The 18,169-nt window shown below is 38.4% G+C and overlaps 1 protein-coding gene across 3 annotated transcripts in view; it reads right to left on the minus strand.

The window, feature by feature from the left end:
- LOC123546912 (DE-cadherin-like) overlaps positions 1–18,169 on the minus strand; it is a 230,305-nt gene that overhangs the window by 136,122 nt on the left and 76,014 nt on the right. For all 3 annotated transcript variants that reach the window (XM_053551287.1, XM_045333559.2, XM_053551288.1), the window contains exons 10-13: positions 13,776–13,906; positions 9,324–9,401; positions 8,543–8,713; positions 5,162–5,313 (exon numbers count right to left, since the gene is read on the minus strand). In XM_053551287.1, coding sequence (XP_053407262.1) covers positions 5,162–5,313; positions 8,543–8,713; positions 9,324–9,401; positions 13,776–13,906 — 532 coding nt within the window. The remainder of the gene's footprint in view (positions 1–5,161; positions 5,314–8,542; positions 8,714–9,323; positions 9,402–13,775; positions 13,907–18,169) is intronic.

The raw sequence follows: 18,169 nt of genomic DNA on the forward strand, positions 1-18,169 counted from the left end.
GAACAATTCAAAGATAATTATACAAAGAGGGATATCGCAGACGAGTTGCGTAGCTGGATAAGAGAGACGAACAGGGAAAACGGGTTCAGTTGGTGTAGAGCAAACAGACGCAAGTGTTGACCAGTACTGGAAGAGAGTGATGTTCAGTGATGAGTGTAAAGTTAAAATTGGAACTGGTAACACAGTCTTTGTCTGGTCTGGAGAAAGGTAGGTGAAGAGCGGATGCCATGTTGCCTTGCAACTCCCCCAACCCCCAAGTTTAGTTTTATGATATGGGGATGTATAACATACGATGGTATAGGAACAATAACTGTAGTAAGTGGAAACATTAATGCCCGGAAGAAATCCATTGACATACTTGACGATCCCCGCTCGCCTGTTGTTGTTCGCCATTTTCCAAACGAATACTATATATTTCAAGGTGACAATGCCCCTGTCCATAGAGCTGGTAGAGTGGTTGACTATAAAGTTATAAATCACATTCATTCTTTGATATGGCCAGCCCAAAGCCCAGACTTAAACATTATTGAAAATGCTTGGTACAGATTTAAATGGGAACTGAAAAATTAGGAAGACAGAGTTCGGTCAGCTGAATATTTAGAGCAAGCAATCAGGGCAGTGTGGAGTAACATCCCTGTGAATTACATCAGAAATTTATATTCGTCTATTCTAAAAAGGATTCATAATGCTCTTTTGTCAAGAGGTCACATCACAAAGTATTAAGGTATGTCATTTTTTTACACTGTTTTATGAAACAGTTCATTTTACACAGCTAAGCGTATTTTGATTTTGGACGTTCATTTATGGCAAAAAACTGTAGCTCACCTTAGTTACGCTGCTAGCTTGATCAGTTTTGGTAGATGGTTATGCAAGGATGCAAGAATGCAAGGAAAATGTCTGTGACATTATTTTGAAATCGTGCGATTGTTTTCCAACAAGAATATCTTAAAACTGTCTACTGAATAAATACGTGCATACGTGTGTTTGTTTTTTATAAGGAAAATGACCACACCCGCCGGCAGCCATGTTTGTGACGAAACAACATAATTTGTACAATCTTAGTAAAGGATCCTCCAAGAAATTAAGGCAGAATTATTTGAAATTGGACTTGCTGTTTCTGACAAGAAGATTTGAAAAGTTTCCACTATATACATATATGCAAAAATGACCGCGCCATGTGGCTTTCATTTTCTGACGAATAAAAATGGTGAGCAGGTGAGCAAAAAGTTGAAGAATGCGTGGAAGTTACAAAAATACTTTACTTGGACGATGCAGAAATTATTCAGCCCAAAATCAAGTTGGTTAGTTAAACGCAATATCATATAACAAAATAGATATTAATTTGATAAAAAAAATCTTTTACAAGTGATTTCAAAATTCCTTCATCAATGGCAGAGTTATGGGCCGGTGTAATGAAGTATTTCGACTCCCATAGAATAACGACCCCCCCGGTCATTATTCTATAGAAAATGTGACTCCTTTCCTGTAAAATATTGACTCCCCTTATAAAAAACTGACTCCCTTTGAAAACTCTATAGAATAACGACCCCCGGTCATTATTCTATAGAAAAACTGACCCCTCCAAGTAAAATACTGACTCCCTAAAGATGACTCCCTTCGAATAACGACCCCGGTTATTATTCTATAGAAAAAGTGACTCCTTCCATGTAAAATATACTACATTCGAACTCTCATACAATATTGATTCCCGGACATTATTCTATTTAAAAAAAGTTACTCTTTCCGTGTAAAACACCGACTCCTAAAAAGACTTTCGACGATAATATCTATTAAAAAGTCATCCCCACCAAACCTAACGGACAATTTTACTAGATCTACAACTCTAATACCCTCCATTACCAATAGTTAACATTTTGATTGTACTACCACTACTGGTGCCGCTACTTCATTTGCTATTACTACATGTACTTCTTCTTCTTCTCCTACTACTACTACTACTACTACAACTGCTACTACTGATACTACTATACCTGCTTCCACTAATACGTCTTGTACCTCTTCTTCTCCTGCTGTTGTTGTTGCTGTCACTTATTCCTCTGCTGCTGCTGTTGCTGCGGCTGCTGCTGCTGCAACTGCCACTACCACTGCCACTATTACTACTACTACTACTACTACTACTACTACTACAACTACTTTCTAATGTTGCCGCTACTGTACTTTACTGCCACTGCGTATTGCAACTTCTATTAATACTAAGTTCTATGCTAGCAGTTTCTTATGCAGTTTTCTTCTGAAGAATTACTTCATACCGTAGTTTGCAGGGATTATTGACACTGGTGTGTTCTGTGAACGTATTGTGAATTGTTATTTTCCTGAAAAAATGTATACACCAAGATACAGCGTCTAGAAAGAGAATCCCTTTTCCCGTTGCGGAATGCTCTGATTTCTGTGTCAAGTGATGGTATCTAGGGCTAATGGTCAAACGGAAGGACGGACGGACGGACAAGGGCAAATCTATATGCCCCCCTCCCCCGAGTGGGGGCATAAAATGCAGCAATTAGGCCTTAGATACATGAGTTATCACTAAATTTTACCAAATGACCGGGGGTCGTTTTTTTATGGGAGTCAATATTCTTCGTGAGGTTCAGTTTACTTCACGTGGGGGAGTCATAGTACTAAGATCTGGAGGTCATAATACTATGACCGGGGGGTCACTTTTTCTATAGAATAATGACCGGAGGGTCATTATTCTATGGGGGTAGAAATACTTCATTACACCGGACAAGAAACGGACCCTGTAAACATTTGACTTCTAAGTGTGGCACTGACATTGGAGCTAGGGGTCTGGGTTTCATGCATGACACGTCGTCTTATTATGATAAATATTTATGTCAAGTTATTTAAAAATCCCTCCATGGATGGCAGAGTTATGGACTGGACATGGAACAGACATCTAAGTTGGCCTTGGAGCTTGGGGTCTGGGTCTTACGCATGACACGTTGTCTCGTTATGGTGAACATTTATGCCAAGTTGTTTTAAAATCCATTTATGGATGGAAGAGTTACAGCCCATACAAGAATTTACCGGACGGACGGACGGACGGACAGTGCGATTTTAATATGCTCACCTTCGGGGGCATAATAACCTAATCGGAGCTGGATATCCTGACTATGCACAACAATGTGCTGACGATATGTAAAACTATGCTTCATACCAAACACTCCTGTGAAGCAAGAACAAGCCGAAGCGGATGGAGAGGCAGGCAGACAGACTGGTGGATACTGGACAATAATGCGGCTATGTGGCACTGCTTCAACTTACTGATATACCAAGAAGCAAATTTTTTACAGTTTATAGATACATTAAAGTTGATTGACAATGATCAAACGGTGTACGAGTGTCTTAGTTAACCGATGCATCAATTCTAATATGGCAATGATCCATTTTTTTCGGACTGGCTTTGCTGACCGATGCATCAGTTTTGAATGACAATGGTCCATCTGTATCTCGATTGTTTATCTTATCGATTATAAATGAATCCAGTTAGCTTACAGATGCACCATTGCTGTAGAACAGAGATATTACAACGTTTTACCAGTTTTAGCTTACCAAAAAAATAACTGCGTTTTTACTGTTTTAGCGCAACGATGCATAGGTGTTGTAGAACAAAACTAGAAATGTGTCCATGGGACACGGATGCCCCCACTACTTGACAAAGGACACAGATCACCTTTGGGAAAACAATATATTGCTATTTAAAAATGCAAAAAAAAATATATATAATGTACAATAACATATAAACATATATGCTTTCTTGAGATTTTTAGATAACTGTCCATCACCGCATTTTAATGTTGCTTGAACTCAACGATGACTATGCTGTGGTCTGAGAAGTATGTAGACAGACATGAAGTTCTTGGCTGCTGTATACCATTGCGTACATACACAAAAAATTAAAATGACAATTTTTCCTAGGTCAGGGGCCATAACTCCTACAATACTGAAGAATCCGGACGCGAAACCCCAGGTGCACAACTGCACATGCTGACCAACATTCCTGTAAACTTTGGTGACTCTAAGTCAAATACCTTTGGAGCTACGCGCGACACAACATTAAAATGACCAACTTTTTACTAAGTCAGGGGCCATAACTCCTACATGACTGAATGAATCCGGACGCGAAACCGCAGGTGCACAACTACACATACTGACCAACATTCCTGTAAAGTTTTGTGACTCTACGTCAACTACTTTTGGAGCTAGGCGCGACACAACACTAAAATGACCAATTTTTACAAAGTCAGGGGCCATAACTCCTACACGACTGAATAAATCCGGACGCGAAACCCCATGTGCACAACTACACATGCTGACCAACATTCCTGTAAAGTTTTGTGACTCTACGTCAAATACCTTTTGGAGCTAGGCGCAACACAACATTCTCGGAAGGACGGACGGACAAGGGCAAATCTGTATCCCCCCGCCCCCCACCCCCCAAAAGTGGGGGCATAAAAACTGCGTTTTTACTGTTTAGCGCAACGTTCGATGCATAGGTGTATAACAAAGAAATAACTGCGTTTTTACTGTTTTAGCGCAACGATACATAGGTTGTAGAACAAAGAAATAACTGCGTTTTTACTGTTTTAGCGCAACGTTCGATGCATAGGTGTTGTAGAACAAAGAAATAACTGCGTTTTTACTGTTTTAGTGCAACGATGTATCAGTGTTGTAGAACAAAGAAATAACTTCGTTTTTACTGTTTTAGCGTAACGATGCAAAGATGTTGTAGAACAAAGAAAAAACTGCGTTTTTTTCTGTTTTAGCGCAACGTTCGATGCATAGGTGTTGCAGAGCAAAGAAATAACTGCGTTTTACTGTTTTAGCGCAACGATGCATAGGTGTTGTAGAATAAAGAAAAAACTGCGTTTTCACTGTTTTAGCCCAGCGATGCATCAGTGTTGTCTGGCAACTATTCAACTTTGTTTTTACTGTTATAGTTTATTCTTACATCAATGTTTAATGACATTGTCCAAGCTATGTATGCCTGCTGTAACATTAATTCGTAACGTTTTATTTCAATTGCATCATTACCGATGAAAGATAATTGCTTTTACTGTAACAGTTATTATACATTTTGTCGTCTCACCAATGTTATACAATAATTTTGAAATGATACGATAATATTTCGCTGAAAACTTACCGACTGATCAATGTTGTATGTCAAAGTTTCATCATCTGTATCTTCGTCTGTCGCAGCAAACGTTAAAAAGACTTCATCGGCTTGCGCAGACTCACATATATAGATCTTACATTCATCTACGTCATCAGGATCAGGAAATACAAATTGTGGAGCTGAAACACAGATATGAATGTAGATGAAATCAGTAAAGCACCTGCATGTTTCTTCTCTTAATTTGTATCCAGTTGAACTATTATAGCCGCGGTAAAATTAAGTAAATCATATTCTTAATAACTCTTATATGAGCAATCCAAGCAAGAGTTTAACTCTAAAGCTGGTTATAGTTCCAAATGAACTATTGCTATAGCTAGGTCTGTCTTTTATAACAAAAAATAAAGTTATTCTAAACATTTTACTTAATATTATATAAGTATTTTGTTGAATTTTACTTTACATTATAGACATTATTCTAAAAGTTATAGGAATCCACTTGGCCACTTTTTTAAGCACACTTAAAACAATATCACAATAACTTGGTATTGTTTCTCTATATACCATAGATGGAGAGAAATATGATGAAAATTGTTGTATTTTCCTTGGAGGTCATTTTGTCACATTGCTTATTTTGTCGCCTTTTCGTTAGCCCAAAATCTAAAGGCATTAGACAGTTATAGCTAATTTCACTCGCTTGAATGTGATACTTTTGCCTGCTGAAAATTGATAAAGAATCTAGCCGGTATATATATATCTTATTTTGCTAGTACATTGTATGAAGTATATGACATCATTTGATGCAGCAACAATGTAGCCTTCAACCTAGATTTTTTTTTTTCAAAATTAGTAATGACTCAGTAAATTTTTTTACTGACAAGTATGCGCATGCGTATTAGTGTATGTAATTTAAATATTAAACAAGAGCCATGTTAGACATGGCCAATCCCCCCGCCGGGCATATTATAACTGAAGGCTAAAGTTCCTGGTAAGTTAGTGTCTGAAAGTATTTTTTTGGGGGGAGAAGCTTTGAAAAACCGTTTAGCTGTGGTCCACATCACGGGTTTTAAAGATGTGGAGGAAAGCATTATTCAGTGGTGAAGTGGTTTACTGCTAAATTTTATTAATTTTCATGAACAGTATAGCTGTATGATGTTCTTCTATATGGCTACTGTAAAAAGAAGGAATGGAAAGCTAACAGGGAAAAAGAGTGCAAGAATGTCACAATATATGCCCGTCACAGCAAATTTCTTTACTCTAGCAGCTGTATTTGCAAATGGAATTTTAGTTTTGTGGTTGTTTAGTAATCATTGTAAGTCTTTTGTTTTTCTAAGTCCACAATAAAACTCCTTACCAGGTAGAGATGTCTTAAAATACACCTAAAATTGGAAAGTAACATCCAGGTTGTACCACAGAAAAGTGGTCTTGTTTTTTCCCTGTGGTCAGTTATAGAAATGTTACAACGTAAGTTATTTATAGTAACAACTAATGGAAATTAATCTTAAAAAAAAAAAAAAAAAAAAAAATAAGTCCACACAAAAATCTTTACTAGGTAGAGATTGGTCAAAATACACCTCAAAATTGGATGTAGCATGCATGTTGTACTACTGAAAATTGGTCTCGATTTTTCCCTACGACTAGTAATGAAAAAGTTACAATAAAAGCTATTTAAAGTAACAACAAAGGGAAGTAATTCTTAAGAAGGGAACTGCGCATGACACTTCGTCTCATGATGGTGTATAATTGTGCCAAGTTACATCAAAATCCCTCCATGCATGAAGAAGAAATGCTTCGGACAAAGTCATTCTTGTATCTGACCTTTGGCCTCTAAGTGTGACCTTGACCTTAGACCTAGGGACCTGGATCTTGCGCATGACACTCTGTCTTGCGGTGGTGAACATTTGTGCCAAGTTATATCAAAATCCCTCTATGCATGAAGAAGAAGTGCTCCGGACAAGGTTTTCATTCTTGTATCCTTTGACCTCTAAGTGTGACCTTGACCTTAGAACTAGGGACCTGGTTCTTGCGCACGACACTCCATCTCGTGGTGGTGAACATTTGTGCCAAGATATATCAAAATCCCTCCATGCATGAAAAAGATATGCTGCAGACAATTTTTTTTAAGAAAATATGATAAAGGGGAATAACTCAAAAAGTAGGCAGGGTAGAGTTTTTGTTCTTGCACACTGCACTTCCTCCCAATGTGTTCTATCAGTGTATGAAGTTTGAAGAAAATCCCTCCAGTACTTTTGGAGTTATTCTCCGGACAATTTTTTTTAAGAAAATATGATAAAGGGGAATAACTAAAAAAATAGGCAAGGTAGAGTTATTGTTCTTGCACACTGCACTTCCTCCCAATGTGTTCTATCAGTGTATGAAGTCTGAAGAAAATCCCTCTAGTACTTTTGGAGTTATGCTCCGGACAAAATTTTTTAAAAAAATATGATAAAGGCGAATAACTCAAAAAATAGGCAAGGTAGAGTTATTATTCTTGCACACTGCACTTCCTCCCAATGTGTTCTATCAGTGTTTGAAGTTTGAAGAAAATCCCTCCAGTACTTTTGGAGTTATGCCCCGGACAAAGATTGTTGCGGACGCACTGACGGACGGACGGACGGACGGAGAGCATTTCTAATATCCCCTTCGCCTTTGGCGGGGGGATAAATAAAAGGCCAGTCTGTGTCATAAAAAGCTGATATCATTCTTTTTTATCGATATTCCTAATTCCATATCATACATAAATAAAAGAAACTGCGGCTCAAATAGCATTAAAAGAATAGCTTGATCGCGTGTTCCAACTACGATATTGATATTTACTCAATACAATAATGAATACATGCTCCAACTATCAGGACCGCTTGATTACCTGATCAAACTATTAGGATCTGAATCGCTTGATTACTTACTCAAATTATATACCGCTATAGGTATTGCAATTCTGACACGCTTGATTACCTGCTTTAACTATAGAAATTTGTCAAACTTATCGCTTATTTACATGTTTCAATTATTTATATTTGTCTGTCTGAATCGATAGGTCACCTGCTCTCACTACTGATAATATTATTTAGATTAGCCTATTAGAATTGCTTGATCACCTGTTCCGAGTATTGAGATTCGGAATCATTTGATCGTCTGCACCAACTATTAACATTTGCCTGTCACAATTTCAAGATTACCTGTTCCAACTATTGATATTTGCCTGTCACAATTTCAAGATTACCTGTTCCAACTATTGATATTTGCCAGTCTGAACTGCTTGTAAACGGACTCGGGCTCCAACTATTGATATTTGCCAGTCTGAACTGCTTGTAAACGGACTCGGGCTCCAACTAGTGATATTTGCCAGTCTGAACTGTTTGTAAACGGGCTCCAACTATTGATATTTGCAAATCTAAATTGAATGATTACCTGCTTTAGCTTCAACAGTAACTGTAAGAACAGCTTCAGCACTAAGTGGTTCATCAGGGTTGTTGTCAGTTGCAGCAATAGTTAATGTATAAGTCTCTCCTTCAGCTATCACAGCGCCATCAGCCAGGGTAATTAGACCATCGGCGTCTATCGAAAACTTTCCATCACCACCTAAAAATCAAAAACAGAAAATTTGTTTTAAATGAGCCTTGTAAAATTTTGTACGATATTAACATGCGGTACTAGTATCTTTCAGATCATCAGATCCCCGTGTTTTTTAACTCAAGAATGGAAGAGATACTAGTGTTCAGTCTAGCGTTGCTTTTTTCTAGAAGTTTACAATTCTTTTTTGAAGAGAGAATATTATCTAAAATCCGTAGTAAATATTTTGTCATCATATCAGTCACGTACGGCAAACTATGTTTTTTACCGAATTCATTTCGTATTATCTGGGTTTTAAGCTACTACTTTTTATACATGATTGCTCTTTTAAAAAGATTTAAAAACTTTAAGGTGGTTGTACGAACTTGTCTTTTCTTTCCCCCATAAAAACATCTGAGCAGTTTTATACAAAATTAATCATTTACGTTATTCTTGTGTTTTGTTAGAAATACCGAAAGATTCAAGGGAAATGATACTCGGAAAAGGGGATGTAGGGGCAATAAAGTGTTTGTTTTTTTCAAAATTACAAGATAAGTAGCATATATTTTGTAAAGCATGTGTACTTATAAATCCAATCACTTTATTAGGTGATAAAAGTTGACGAAAAAATAATAATTACCTTCAAGACTATATGACAATTGGTTGTTCGGCGAGGTGCCGTCATTATCAGTGGCTTCTGCTTGGAATACTGAACCACCTGTTAAACAGAAAATGTTATGAAGTGACTACATAATATCTTTACTGGTATTTAGTTCAAACACTAAATAGAACAAGCAAATTCAATGAATTGGTATCCCCCGCCGAAAGGGTTTGTGGTGAGGAATGGCAAAAAAATATACCCGGCAAAAAGTTAAGGATGTTACTAAGAAGCAAATGATTTCAGTTGTCAAAATCATTCTAACAGAAAACGAATGCTTTTTTTAGGGTGTGTGTGTTGGGGGAGGGGGGGGGGAGTAACCGGGTGAGGGTATAAAACTTCACATGTTGATTATGAATATTGATGGGGAAAAAAATGAAAAAATGGGGGTGGGGAGGGATGCATGATCGGGGTGGTGAGCATGACTTTTTGGTGGGGGTGGGGGTGGTGGGAGGGGGAAGGGGTGTGACCAAGGTAAGGTGGTGACCAGGTGTGGGTACACAACTTCACATGTTTATAAACAAATGATCATTGAAAAGAATGAAAAATGTTTAATAAAATTCTACCAATTGGTTTGTTTGTTATGTACAAATCTGTGGATTTTTAAACAATGAAAGGGCAATAACTCTAAAGGAAACTGAATCCAAAAACAAATTGACGGGCATCATCGCGTTATGCTGATTCATGTTTTATTTCTCAGGTTTTTATGAAATTCTACCTTGTAATTACTAAGTGATGGCTGCAGACTGACATATTTGGGCATTTTCATTAAATCAAGGGAAATTGACCAATCCAAAAAAACTTGACGGGCATCATCACAGCATGTTGGTTCATCTTTATTTCAAATTTCATGAAATTCTACCTGCTAGTTTACGTAGTCACCTTAGTGATTAGACCCGTTTCATTGTTCAAGGTTAAGGCGTCGGCACTTCCCTGGGTCATATAACTCGTATCCTGACAATAAGTTGTTGATGAGGAAAAATGAATGAACAAAAAAGTTAACGTGAGACTCATTATTCCATCCATCCGCCCGGCCTTCCGCCCACCCATCCATCCGCCCGAACAGCCCTAATCTACAAGCCGGATTTTTCTTCGAAAACCCTGCCAAAACAAAACATTCCCAAAATGGTAGTTGCCTTTTTTAATTAAAGAAGACTGCTTTGCCTTATTTCATATTACTTCATCAATTAACGCCATTTTGAAGGTAAAGAAAAACGTTTGCTGAAAGAAGTCGTCTGATTGGTTCAAATGAAAATAACATTCAAGTTATACAGAAAAATTGATATTTGTACATTAAGGAAAATCGAGTACTTTAGTCAGATTGTAGAAACTACCAAGTTATAGTAGAATAATATCATCACAAAATGAAATGTGATAACAAATTGATACTGAAGTCAATACAAAAAAAAAACAAAACACTTGAGATCTAATACTAGTAGGGAACCCACGGATTATGACGGAAGAGACCGCCTGTAATTGTGCATGAGATTTTACTTTAGGATTAAAACAACTAGAGTTGTCACAGGAGTGACGAATTATACCCCCACAATATGGCCTTGTCACAGAACTAAGCCAACGTCAAAGCTGAACTTGCTTGACCTTTGACCTACTGACCTCAAAATCAACAGAGGTCATCTGCTGGTCATGATCAACCTCCCTATATTACATGATCCTCGTCCCAAGCATTCTCAAGTTATTGTCCGGAAAAGTTTTAAATGACCTTTGACCTTTGGAACCCAAAATAATTATGGGTCATCTGCTGGTCATGACCAACCTCCCTATTAAATTTCCTGATCCTAGTCCCAAGCGTTGTGAAGTTGTTGAAGTGTTCCGGGTCACTGTGACCTTGACTTGTGACCTGCTGACCTCAAAATCATAAGGGATTATCTGCTGGTCATAACAAACCTCGCTATCAATTTTCATGATCCTAGGCCCAAACATTCTCAAGATAGCATCCGGAAACCGTTTTACTGTTTCGTGTTATTGTGACCTTGACCTTTGACCTACTAACCTCAAAGTCGAACACGACCTGTATTTAATCATGTTTCACCTGTGTACAAATATTTAAGATCCTAGACCCAAGCGTTCTCAAGTTATCATCTTAATACCGTTTAACTGTTCCGAGTCACTGTGACCTTGACCTTTGACCTACAGACCTCAAAGTCGAAAGTGACCTGTATTTCATGATGTTACATCTGTGTATCAAAAATTATGATCCTAGGTCCAAGTGTTCTCAAGTTATCATCCGGAAACCATTTAACTGTTCCCAGTCACTGTGATCTTGACCTTTGATCTACAGACTCAAAAGTCGAACTTGACCTGTATTTCATGATGTTACACCTGTGTCCCAAAATATATGACCATAGGCCCCAGCGTTCTCAAATTATCGTCCGGAAACCGTTTAACTGTTCAGGGTCACTGTGACCTTGACCTTTGACCTATTGACCCCAAATTCAAACTTGACCTGTGTACCAAAAAAATTATTCAAATCAGTCAAGGCTTTCATGAGCCATCATCCGGAAACCACAACCCCAACCCCCACCCCACCACACACAAAATTCGTTTTGTGGGGGTATAAAAAGCTGAAGCCTGTATCCTTATAGAAAACGAAGAACATAATGGTAGGGATTCGGATGGGTTCCTCTCCTTTGGTTATGACAAAATATGGCTTCTCTGACAAACATTAATACTACATCACACCCTGCTGACCAAAAATAGTAAATTTCTAAAATACTTATGTAAAACTTTCAATAACAATCAGACTGGTCTAAAATTAGTGACAACAGATTATAAACGGTAATAGATTTCACTTTTATCATAGACACAAATCCCTTCTGTCTTAAATAAACAACATATTGCTTCTAGAATAAATGTGTAGTTCTATCAAACTTGTAAATTTACCGAGATAGCGACGTATTACGAACGTTTGTCAATTAAAGTGAAATAATTTATGCAACTACAAAATTATTACTTCTAGCCCTATTATAATATCGGATCTAAAATATAGTATAAAATACTTCCCGTAGAAAATATCAGGAATTTACATTCTTGCATAAAAACTACTTTTTTCACTGGATCCGCCCATGTATTAACGGGAGAAACAAACAAGGCAATTCACGTGCTGTTAATACCCGATTTTTATTTTTGAAATGCTTTGCCAGAGACATATGTATGTATTTCTGCGCAGACTGATATTTGGCATCTGCATCTTGTTTCTTCCATAATAACCTCTTCTTGTAGCTAATTCGGCAAGCCTCATTACCGCCCAATGCGCAGGTGCCCTCGGGACGAATATTTCTATCCGATTCATAAACACATGACAGATATTATTATTCATATTACTAGTTGTCATTAAACATCTAAGACAAATTTGGAATTCAAAGCGTTTGGTTGAAAAAAAGTTTAGATTTACGAATCCAAATGTCTTTTTACATCACCAGTTACATAATCTAGGTATAAATGAAATTTCATTGATGTTATGATATTTTCATTAAAATGCGAAGCAACATTTGAAAAATAATATGGTGGATCCATAAAATTCGTTTTCAGAAAGTCTTAATTGTTTTCCCAAGGTTTGCCCGATAATGACAAAAAAATAACAAATCGTGTATTATAGTGCCAAAAAAACTAGTTTTCAATATTGCGGAATTATATTTAATATTTTGATCTTTATTATGTATCTCTTTTCTTTTTTTTTAGATATAATAAAAGTTATAGAATACAGTAATGTCGACTATAAATCAAACTTATGTCGATGTGCAGTGTTACTAGAAAAAGTAGCAATGTTTCATCAATAGTGCTCTGCAAACCGACACTATCGTCTTTGTGTTAGAAATAATTGCGTTGAAGTTGATGGGTTGTTTACATAAAATAACACTTGTCATGAAAACACAACAGTATTTCATTGACCTTTTTGATTCAACCAATCAAAAGATCCTTACAAACTTAGTTTCCAAGTCTAGGAAAACAATCGAGAGATTGTCGACTTCAGGACAAAAGCGGTCTTCACACGCTGCGAGCAGACACTGTGCCTCAAACGCTACAGCGATATATTGCTTACTTATCACAACGTGTGCATTATCAGGTTCAAATGTTTTAATCGCCGCACTGTCAACATTAGCGTCTAAATATTTCAAACATAAATCACATTGTCAATTTTTGGTATGTTTCATTACTACATAGCATTTTCACATTTCAGCTAGAATACATTTGATTTAAAAGTTCCCACTGCGCAAAAAAATGAAAGAAAAGCCTACTTGTACAATATTTACCTAATAAGACTTACCTAATAGACCGACAGAGTTAGGCGTTTAACATGACCTAAAAGCGTGGCGTCTTCTGTATAAAAAATACGTACCGCTTCATACGTATACTTCAGTCATAACTTGAATAAAGCTATTGAAAAATTTGTTTACTACAATTATTTTAACATACCCACAGACAGTGACTCTCTAATGGTCTGTGTGTAAGGTGGCTCTGGTGCAAAGACGGGTGGGTTATCATTACTATCTTCATTGATGATCTTACAGTCGATTGGTACCGGGTCGTATACATCATCACTCACCCTGCCAATGAAAAAGCATTGGTTTTTTTTGCCATCAACATCTTGATATTTGGAATACATATTTTTCTGTCCGCATATATGACAGAAATGTACTTTCACAAAGAATGGCTTTGACAGTTGTTAGACAGTAACCACAAGCGTGTCTACAAACGCATTCCCTTGCTGGAGTTAGCTAAGTGGCAACACCCGAATATGTGCCTTTATATGCAGTAATACGATAAATAGATAAATATAATAAGCAAGAACTAGTTCATGCGTTTCCTTTTGTATTCCCTTAGTCGTAAAATTAAAAATTCTTCGTCCATAATACGGCACCTGAATTTCTTTTTTTTCAGTTTAAGTTGCAACATTGTTCTTTTTAACGTGAAAATGCAAATGCGTTTTGTCGTGTTAAAATGATTACAAAAAGGCTTGATTATATGTTTTGAAGTGACAGTTTTAAAATAGGAAAAGTGGAAACTCTACAGGTCGCTCAAGTTGCATATTTCAATATGAAATGCAAACACGAACTGATAGGTGTATGCTAATTACAGATACATTTCACTAATTTCCTGTTCTGAAAATAAAAACATTCAATGATTTTTTACAAAGTATAATTTCTTGATTGAAATTTTGAGTTGTGGAATGAAGTCAGTTTTTTGTTTAAATACTTATACGGATGAAAAGATCAGTTAGTTGAAATTAACAGTAAGTAGGTCGTGCCTACTTGATTTGGACACGAAATTTAAACCTCGCTGATTGGTCCATGTGACTGGATATTGTACCCTTATAATGGTCTTGTTATGGCTTTTATTTGGCCTTCTATCATGTCTATATTAATGCGTGCTAACCGTGCATACATGTATATGCCTTGATGAATCAATGATCCTGACAAGTGCAATGTATCAATGTGTTTCTGTATTGAACTACATTATTGTTTAGGATATTTGTTGCAACTGAGTATTGCAAGAATCAACAGAAACTTGAGCAAAGACTCCTCAGCACTGAGCAGATGTGATACATCCTAAAAGGACGGGTTGTCACCTTTATTCAAGAAAATCCCCACGAAGTATATGGTAAATAGATTCAGTTCACTCCAAAGCTAAACAGTTTCGTCTCCGCGCAAATCTGTTACGATTTGTCATGTATACACTCGAGGACATAAAAATACCTCATCCATAAAAGGCATTTTAGCTGGACTATTAAAAGAAATAATTAAAATTACTTAATCTAAATACAATATTTACATAATTATGCCCCTTTTTGTGTTAGAACTTTAAGTTAAACTTTTTATTAAGTCCAATGCATTCTCCATTACTTAAGCTTTTCAAACAAAACTTCAAAAGATGCGTAACTCTGTCTTCAGTATTTCAGAGCTATGCGCCTTTTAACCTAGAGAAGATTTGCAAAGAGTACAATACTATGTTTTAACCATCAAAACTTCACACTAATCTTTCAGGTAATGGACTTGGAAAGTTAAAGTTTTGCACGGAAATTACTATATCCAAAACTAATACAGGTACTTGGTTTATTAAACTTAACACAAATGTTGGGTGCAATACTGAACAAGACCACAGCATCAAGTCCAGTAGGTCTTACATAAATCTGGACAATTTACCTATTCGTAGACAGAAAGTCTACTTTACAAGCCTTTGAATAGTTTTCTTCCCGACGTTTTAAAATTATTATTGGCGTTTATCTTCGTACAAAGTATGCAATTCTCTTGTTTTACTGAAACGCTGTAACGCAGCAAAATAAAACACTAGAACATTGTTTGGCACAGTCACCAATAAAAGAACTAGGATTCCAAATTTGCCACTACCGCGTGGACGTTTCAAATTACACCAACGTCACCAACGTTAGCGTTATTAACTTTAATCGTTGGAAATACTAGTCAATTAATTTATCTTTCAATGGTGCAACAAAATATTTAATATTCGATATTCCATCCAAACAACCGAAAATCTGTATATCCGAATAAAACGTATCAGAATACTACAATCAGGCCTTGTGTAGGTAGAAGTATCAGGAAAATTATCTCTTAACTATTAATACCCTTATTCGTTATCTAATAGCATATAATGCATTTTTAAAACCTTGAGTGCACAAGTTTTTAGTCATTTCTCTTCGATAGAGCTAGTAAAACATGATTTAGCAATGTGAAAACTAAATGTTCTAGCTCCATATTGTATATAAGGAATGCTTAATGTTTTTCTCTACGTATGGTAATGAAGGCAAAAAATTGACCAAAGTTTCTATATGTCAACACAGACAGTTACTCTTTGTACCGAGGTGACATACTATGTTTATTTCAAAGACCATGGATGGTAATGGTCTGGTGATAGGATTTTTCTGCGATGTGTGCTATGCATTCATACAGTAAGATAGGTATGCGGACAGACAGCACGGCTGAACTTGTCGTACGATCACCTAAGACTATATCCGACCTTTTAAGGACTGGTCACACGAGTTATGACTAGTCTTGACTGATAATGACTGTTCATGGACTTGTCGTAACTAGTCATGCGAAGAGTCAGGCACAACCCTGCTGAGAAGTCTCACGATAATCCATGCTAAAGCAAACCCACACGCGAGTTTTTGCATAACAATCAAACGCCTGGTTGCAAGAACTTAAGGGAATAGCTGTAAGATCACCCAACCTTTACTACGATTGTTTAGAACCAGTAACATTTGTTTTGACTGGCTATGAATAACAACTTTCTCTCACTGCAAATGTTCGGACGATTTGGTCTCATGATGTCGCTGCGACTGTCGGACGCCTGGGCTTCACGATGTCGCTGCGACTGTTCGGACGACTGGGTCTCACGATGTCGCTGCAAATGTTCGGACGACTGGGTCTCACGATGTCGCTGCGGCTGTTCGGACGACTGGGTCTCACGATTTCGCTGCAACTGTTCGGACGACTGGGTCTCACGATGTCGATGCGACAAGTCGGACGCCTGGGCTTCACGATATCACTGCGAGTGTTCAGACGAGTGGGTCTCACGATGTCGGTGCGGCTTTTCGGACGACTGGGTATCACGAGGCCACTGTGACAGTTCGGACGACTGGGTCTCACGATGTCACTGCAATTAGTCGGATGCCTGGGCTTCACAACGCCCCTGAGACTGTTCGGACGCCTGGGCTTCACAATGTCACTGCCAGTGTTCAGACGACTGGGTCTCACGATGTCGCTGCGACTGCTCGGATGACTGGGTATCACGAAGCCACTGCGACTGTTCGGACTTGGTCTCATGATGTCGCTGCAAATGTTCTGACGACTAGGTCTCATAATGTCGTTGCGACTGTTCAGACGACGGGTCTCACGATTTGATCTCACAATGTCGCTGAAACTGTTTAGATGACTGGGACTCACGAGGTCGCAGCGACCGTTCCGACGACTGAGTCTCACGATGTCGCTGCGGCTGTTCGGATGACTGGGTCTCACAATGTCGCTGCGACTGTTCGGATAACTTGGCCATACGTTGTCGCTGCGACTGTTCGGACTAGGTCTCACGATGTCGTTGCGACTGTTCGGACAAGTGGGTCTCACGATGTCGGTACGAATGTTCGGACGACTGGGTCTCACGATGTCTTTGCATCTGTCCGGATGACCTGGTCTCACGATGTCGCTGCGTCTGTTAGGACGACTGAGTCTCACGATGTCGCTGCGACTGCTCTGACTGGGTCTCACGATGTCGCTGCGACTGTTCGGACAACTGGGTCTCACAATATTGCTGCGACTGTTCGGACAACTGGGTCTCATATTGTCGCTGCGACTGTTTGGACGACTGGGTCTCACAATGTCGCTGCGACTGTTCGGACGACTTGGTCTCACGATGTCGTTGCGAATGTTCGGACGACTGGGTCTCACGATGTCGCTGCGATTGATCGGACGACTGGGTCTCAAGATGTCGCTGCGAATGTTCAGACGACTGGGTCTCACGATGTCGCTGCGGCTGTTTGAACGACTGGGTCTCACGATATCGCTGCGACTGCTCTGGCTGGGTCTCACGATGTCGCTGCGACTGTTCGGACAACTGGCTCTCACAATATTGCTGCGACTGTTCGAACAACTGGGTCTCATGTTGTCGCTGCGACTGTTTGGACGACTGGGTCTCACGATGTCGCTGCGACTGTTCGGACGACTTGGTCTCACGATGTCGTTGCGAATGTTCGGACGACTGGTCTCACGATGTCGCTGCGATTGATCGGACGACTGGGTCTCAAGATGTCGCTGCGAATGATCGGACGACTGAGTCTCACGATGTCGCTGCGGCTGTTT

Source organism: Mercenaria mercenaria, chromosome 9 (assembly GCF_021730395.1).
Source record: "Mercenaria mercenaria strain notata chromosome 9, MADL_Memer_1, whole genome shotgun sequence".
Lineage (NCBI taxonomy): Eukaryota > Metazoa > Mollusca > Bivalvia > Venerida > Veneridae > Mercenaria > Mercenaria mercenaria.